Here is a 7,589-nt window from a genome sequence, read left to right as displayed (position 1 = left end):
ATATATATATATATATATATATATATATATATATATATGCGTGTTTTATACCACGAACCTCCAAAATTTCATGTGAAAAAAGAACGCAGTGTATAGGATACAGTGGTTCATTCTGAAATATCCGGTAGAAAGATCACTTCCAAAGGGAGTCCACAGCAAGCACACACAGACAGAATTTTACCGGATTTCCCACTTATGGGTAGTACAAACTCACCCCTGAAAAGGGCCAGGATTTTGTCCCCAAAAGGAGATTATGAACTTGATCATTCATGCGAAAATATAGCAAAAAGTAAACTTCAAGGACCGTATCTTGAGTGCTATAAGTCTGGTACACGAACCTGCGCATTAATGGCTTCCGAGGTGCTCATAACAAGGCTGAACTAACCGAACAAATTCGAAAAGAAGAGCATTCTCATCCTTAGTGCCACACATGTGACTCCTCGATGAGAGCATTACTAATCATGATACAGTAGCTGATCGTGGAATATATATGCGTCAATTAATGTTTTTACTGAATGATAGTCAAGTTAGGTTTTATAGGCACCTCTTTCCTGCCGTTATGTGGTCAAGGACTACAGGGTGTGCTATCACTGGAAGGGTGGGTAAACCTAGACTAAAAAAACATTTTGGCGACGCAATCATGAAACCAAAAAACAGATTCTCGGAAAACAGCCAGTTGTGTGATGATTTTTGGATTTATGAATTGTAGCCTAAAACGTCTTCCATACTAAGATTACTCTCAGGATAAATGGAAATTTCGGAGGACGTTTTTGGAAACTGGACCCTACTCTGGCCACCGAACAAGTCAATCAATTTGCTTATGAGTAGATTAAAGATGTTCGGCATGAGTTTCACTATGCTTATGACAGGAGAAATTAGCACAAGCAGTCTGTTTAAACTAATTGGTTCTCGAGCCTTTCACAACCTTTCGCACATTTCCGCTACTTGGATCTTATAGATTGCCTCAAGAAAAGTTCGCTTCCAGGATAGGTTGCGAAAACCTGTTACAAGTCAATAACCTGACACTAGGATAGAAACCGTGGTTCCTGAAAAAGATCACAATGAAATGGTAGGCTGAAAGGAGGAGAACATACCAAAATGTGCAAGGTACATGCGATGCGCTGTCTTGCGAGATTGTTCAGCAACCGGGTGATAGACGAAATCTGAACACAATGCACAGTACAGCTCGCCGCGTTCTACGCAAATGTCTGAAAACAGAACGTTGAAAATATTCTTTATCTATTCTCACAGTGGCTAAGCTACATTAGCATTCAGTGACAGCTGGTAAAAGAAAATTGATACCAAGCCGGTAGTAGTGGATCAAGAGCATGGAAAATAGGACAGAACATATGAACCGAGTACTTGGGACACGGAGTAACCTTCGGACCAAATGTTAAAACTCTATGTTTGACTGCATACGATATGAGCTGCTAGTCATTCAACACAACTTACATATTACATGTTCAGGGCGTTCCTTTCGATGCACCTCCAAGTGTCTTGGGTGCCAACAAGAAAAGTGGATACAGTGTGTACAGGCAAGCAGACAACGCGGTCGTAATGCCTGTTCTGATGCTGGTAGGGTTCCTGCTTTGGCACAGTCGGCGCACTCGATGGATGCCTGGAAGTGACAAAATCAAGTCTGGTGACACATTTGGTAAAAACGGTTTGGTTGCTCCTAAACTGGTAAACTTATTCATTTGGTGACAAGGTCAAGGACAACGATACTTCAAAACCTGTTACGATCTTTGGCAACGAATACGAATAGCATCAAACGTAACGTTTGGAAAATAAAACGAAGTTTGTGGGATGCGCGTATTCTGCCCAGCTGTGACCCCCGTGGAAGGATAATTTGTATGGAATTTCATTGAATGAAAGTGAAAAGACGTAGAAAACGTACGAGGGCAACAAAACGGCTCAAATAGAGATAAGGACTGCACTTCCTCTTCGTAGGAACGCTTATTTTAGAAATGCGTCGAAGGAAGTTTTAACAAATCCCAGATCCTTACAATTCACAACTTAATTTGACGTGAAATTCCTGAATACTAAGGAGGGAAGCAATTTACATCAATAGAGAAACAATCGGTCTGGAACTGTGCGTTTCTTGACAAACGGAAACAAAAGTCACAGAATGAGTAGCACCTACGCCCCTCATCTCGCTCCCCTCATTAGATAACATGTATTCTATTGCGTTTCACCAATTCAAAATCAGTCGAAATACAATAAGCGACTGTCAGATTGTGGTTGGATGTGCAGTGTACACCAGTCACCCTACCTGAGTTCGAAAAGCAGGTGACTATGGGTGATGACTCCTGTGCTGGAAAATTGATTATTCCCTGAAGATCAACTGTCTGGTATGTAAACTTTCGGCAGGGTGCAGTAGCCACAGCCTTGGCGTACCGTTCGAACACCGGAATATGTCAAGCGGCAGCAGTTTACTGAGGCAGGCATCGGTTGTTACCAAAAAAGACAAGTTTGCTAGGCTGAGAAGCTGCAGACTACTAAGGATAATCCAGAGGCCATTGAGGGTGTAAAGGACAGAAAAAAGGAATGAAGCCGAAATTGAGCATTTTGGACAACCTGAACTGGGAGGAGCATTTGTGAGGCCTTTAAGAAGGTAGGTAAACCAGCGTTCCTTGAAGATGTTGGGGGCCCCTGTAGTCTACAAAACAACCGCAGCTTAAAAATCTTGCGTCTAGGATTCTCTCTGAATATCGACAAGGCGTGTTTTTGTGGGTAACTGTTGTTGTAACCAGCATACAGTGGACTCCAATTTGCACCCCTCCCATGGACAAGTATCTCCCCTCAAAATGACCCCTTTGTCCCGGCACTGAAAATTTGAACATTGGAATGATGCACAAAAAACACCGGCAAATTTCGATCACACAAATCTCCAACAGTGCCCGCTTCCTTCTCGAACGCAGGGAATGAGAACATCATCTAGTGCCGTCAGTCTGTCCACGGCACGAATAGATGTTAAGACAGTAAATTTGGTTAGCTCGGATGCACTACACCGGTGCCAGTTACTAAGCTTGGCAGCAAAAATACAACAGAAATAAATGTTTTCACATTAGCCCCTTATCGTAGCAGACCACAAAACGTGGTGACAAGAGTGGGCTCAACGATGATCATTTTAGTTGTCCCAATCAAGGGAATACATCGCACAATACACCTGTTGGATCGCTCAGCAAACACGCACTTTTGTGGCTCATAATTCAGCCATTCTGAAGAGTCCAATGCTTGACACTTTCAGAAAAATGTACATTCGAGGCTGTAGACAAAGAAGGAAAGCCGTTCAGTAAGAAGTAAACCATCGCGAGACATTGCTCAACTAACACGAATAAGTAGGGCGGCTTTGAAAATAGCGAAGCAAATTAGTGAGAACACGCGATATGGATACCACGGAGGTTTTTGTCGATGGTACACAGTGAAACTGTGTTCCAGGTAATAGCCCATACTTTATTATACAATTTCAATTAGAGGAAAAGTTTCGCGGTGGCCGTGCGTTTCCTTCAGAAGGCTGTAATACGAGTAACTAAACGATGATGAAGATTGAAACTGGGTGTAGATTAGTTCCTCTCCTTTTTCGTGGCTAACTAACTGGATTATTGCCGTGATTGGTAATAAGTAGCGCGATTCACACAGACTGAATAATGGGGATAGCATCTGTGATGAAACGCGGTTACCAATTCGTTGCAAGCAGGCACATTACGGCGATAATCCTTTTCTGTGAAAAACAAACAACTTAACTCAATAAAGTCTTAGCTGTCGCATGAAACTAGCGAACCAGCCCGTCCCTCTAATAGAGACCTTCCTTCTCTGAGAAGCGGTTCCTTTGGACGGATCATAGAAGCTATTCCTTTTTCGAGGGAAGGGGACATTTCACCATAAAAGGTGATACGGGAGAGAAAGCTTTGACCGCCGTAGTTGGAATATTTGTAGCTCATATAGCATAAACGTACAACCTCCGAACATATCCCTTACAATTCAAGGAGAATTTTATATACCCCGGTAATTGTATTAGCTCTGACGGAAGTGTCTGATGAAGTCGGTGCAACAATCCCTAAAGCTCGAATCACGCTTGCTAATTTGCGTCACTTGTAGCGTCAAAAAGACATATCATTAAATCTTAAGGATCGCGTGCACCAGGCTACAGTAAGGGTTGTGTTGCTGTGTGGGTGCGAGACGTGGCCTCTGGACAAACAATGTGAGGTTTCTTCAGTTTTTTTTACTGACCGGAAGGTCCGTGGTTCGAATCCGACCTCCGCCACTCCACTTCCCCTGTCTAGGCTTGGGCAACCTGGCAGTATCCCAGCCCTCGTGCTTCCTTCGGGTGGCATGGCAGCTAGGCACCGGAAGGGTGCTACACCTGAACGCCTACTTCCTCAGTTTTTTTTGACGACCGATGCCTCAGAAGCGTTGTTGGCTTTGAATGACGTCAAAGGATCAGTAACGAGGTGATTAGAAAACTGGTATTTGGTTGTAGAGCAGGTACTTCAATCGCGAAAAACAAACAGCACCATCAACTGCGGTGGCTCGGTCATGTGCTACGCATGTCGAAACACTGTCTACCGAGACGAAGGTTGTTCCGCGTGCCTCCTTCAGAATGACACAAACCGCGATGTGGGAAATATATGACTTGGTAGAAGGGTGTGAAAGAGATTACGAAGAGTTTGGGTGTTGTGCGTCTTCCAGGATGAGGCCCCAGTAATCCCACCTGAGATTGGCTTGAGGCATTGCAAAAAATGGCAGCTAATCAGTGTTAATGGCGTTCGTGCTGTCAGGCTGGGTCCAAATTGCCTGATTGAGCGCATGGAGGTGTAGGCGCTTCAGAATGCTTGACATAGGCCAGCACTAGGTCCCCTCTCTCACCCATTCTTTTTCTCTTCTTTTCACTCTGGGGCTTCAGATTTAATTAAACGAAACTTATGGTTGTACGGCAGTGAAGCATCAGTGTCATACTGATGTTGCTGTCTATGATGATGATAATGACGATGACGATGATGATGAACGACAGGTGCATTCTCGTCGTCTTTCTTATAAGTTTTCTTCCACATAACCTGTCCACTGAAGCTCTAAGGATCAGAGCAGCGAGGGACACTCAAACGGCACCCGTTATTTGTATCCGAAGCAAAATAAGCGATGCGGATAAACAGCAGCCTTATTCTGTTTTGAGACACATGTGAGACGTAGAAAATGCACCTGAATGAGTGCGGAAGGCCAAGACATAAATTTCGCCGGGAGGCGGAAGAACGTGCAATCATAAATATAGCATCCTCTACAAGTCTGTGTAGTGCGTTGTTCAGTAGGCGGGAGATAGAGGAGTTCCAAACCAACCTTGTGTGCGAATCCCTTCTCCGAACGCGGGAAAGTAAGGTAATTCACGATAGCGTTATGCGCTAGTATGTTAGTCTTCTGCATGAAGAAGGCATCTACGTGCTTGCATGTCATTTCCTCAAACAGTGATGCTGGAAAACATGAGAGAAAAAACATAATAATGGGAACGAACAACTGTGGGCTGCAACACAAACTACGAGAAAGATTAGAAACACATTCACTCCAAGTAAGGCCGACTGTCTTGCAGTAAAAGTAGTAATTCTGGTCGATGGATTCGTGTATCTTACTTGACAACCAGTTCTCGCTTGGATTTCGAAGTAGTCGCTTCATGCGACAGCGATTGCACCCCGGGTACAGAAGATTGACGGGCAGACATCGGGCGAGGGTGACCGACAGGTACACAAGGTTAATTCGAGCAAAGGAAGCACCAGCACTAACGTTGAGTTAAAGGTGAGGTCATTTACTTTCTAGGGCGTGTAAAAATCCGGCAAGCTGAAGGCCCTTCCAACAAGATTCCGAGTAAACCCAGTCAAGGGCTAGTGCCTGAATGAAAGCGGTTACTGCCAAGTTGTCCGCTGTGGAACTTTTCGCGCCTTCCTAGGTGAGGCCCACGCGATTCTACTTAAGTATGATTACAAACCTAACAGGACGTGGCATGTAGCCGATCCCAGTGGCGACCTTCCTGTCGCTTCTTGATTGGACTGCCTAGGTAGGTCTTGTATGTCGTTGTGTGCTAGGGCTTGTATCAGATAAAGTCCGTGGAAAACGATCGGTCAATCCCGCTGGTGGCGCTTCCTCGAACAAGACGCACCCGTGCATTAACTTCAACGGTTTGGGAAAGTATGTGCACCCCACATCTGGTCGTTCCCTTCCCCTTTCTTCTCATTTTTTGCCAGGACTTTCTCTTCCATGGTTGTATGATAGTTTCATGTATGAATTACCACTAATGGTGTACTGATTTCCATGACGACGATGGTGATGTGGAGAGCGTTGAAGCCATGTCTACATTAGAGGCACGATCTTAAGCAAGCCGAGTGACACGGAGATCGTCATTTATTTTATGAGCTCGAGACAGTTCAGCGGTCAAGACGCGCAGCTGCTGACCGGAAGGTCCGTGAGCCCAACCAACCCTAGCTCCTGTCTGGAATTGGGCACAGCCTCAAACCTCATGTTTTCTCGGAGTTACATGGCGGCTATACAACGAAAGAGTGCCGCAGCTGAACGATTATCCCATTGTTCTCTATAATCTAATGAAAGGCCATGGTCATCTGAATTGGGATTCGAGCAAGTCTAGCAGCAGTCAGTCGACCATGGACGATAGCAGTGAGCGAAATTCAGGGACTTAGCATGCTACTCCGTTTAGTGGAACGTAATAAAATGTAATTGACGGCGTGAATAGTATCGTATGCACGCAACGTAATTTCCTTCTTACCTCCAGTGTCCCAGTACGGCTGGAAATGGTTGCCACAGGTGATCGATTGGTCGACCACGTTTCACTCTCCTCGAAATGATCCGAAGAGGTCCGCCAACCCTGCAATTGTTGCCGGAGAAGTCCTACTTGCGGCCTCATCATTGCGGTGTTATCACCGCAATGTAGGGTGGAATGGACGATTTAACGGTGTTGACAGAATACTGGCTTGTTGTTTAGGTCAGTTGGCTAAAACTTGATCTCACACCAACTACCGGAAAGTCTAATGGAGCATTCGTGATTTGAGATGCTGATCCAACAAGACGGCGCTCAACGAAGGATGACTGGCTCCTTGGGAAACTTCGAAAAGCCCGGTTGGACAATCTCCATCCGGAATGTGTACGAACCGAATCCCGATTACCGGCATGCAGGTCTACTAGCTTTCATAAGCATTACGCATAGTATGTAGAATTTTTAAACAGGCTTGACTTAGGATGAAATCAAGAAACGAAGCTCATGAACATCCTTGGTACCGATCATTATTGATGTGTATGGAAGAGCCAATATTGTACAAGTTGAATAGGCCTTGTCTTGGGGATCCAGTCAACTGTGATTCGCGTGAACTGAGTCTGCACTGCAGGGAGATAAGTGATAATAAACTTTGTCCTGACGTAATTCAACTGCATTGGTAGTCGGCTACTTGTAGCGTGTCCCGCGACACTCACAGAGTCTCTCATACCAGATTGGTCAATGGTTAGAGGTCTGACGAACACAGTCTCCTGGCCCTCCAGGTTGGGGGTTGGAACATGTGGCAACTTGTTCCGTAGAAATGGTAATGCATTTGCAT

The 7,589-nt window shown here is 44.9% G+C and overlaps 1 protein-coding gene across 1 annotated transcript in view; it reads right to left on the bottom strand.

Moving 5' to 3' along the window:
* The window catches only part of T265_13624 (hypothetical protein), a gene marked incomplete at both ends in the record, with an annotated part of 18,497 nt that overhangs the window by 3,447 nt on the left and 7,461 nt on the right, over positions 1-7,589 (bottom strand). The window contains 3 exons of the mRNA XM_009169779.1: positions 1,095-1,208; positions 1,453-1,618; positions 5,335-5,465. Coding sequence (XP_009168043.1) covers positions 1,095-1,208; positions 1,453-1,618; positions 5,335-5,465 — 411 coding nt within the window. The remainder of the gene's footprint in view (positions 1-1,094; positions 1,209-1,452; positions 1,619-5,334; positions 5,466-7,589) is intronic.

The sequence above is a fragment of the Opisthorchis viverrini genome (assembly GCF_000715545.1).
Source record: "Opisthorchis viverrini unplaced genomic scaffold opera_v5_86, whole genome shotgun sequence".
Classification (NCBI taxonomy): Eukaryota; Metazoa; Platyhelminthes; class Trematoda; order Opisthorchiida; family Opisthorchiidae; genus Opisthorchis; species Opisthorchis viverrini.
Note: the sequence above shows the minus strand (reverse complement) of the source record. Positions and strands in the feature narration are given on the sequence as shown.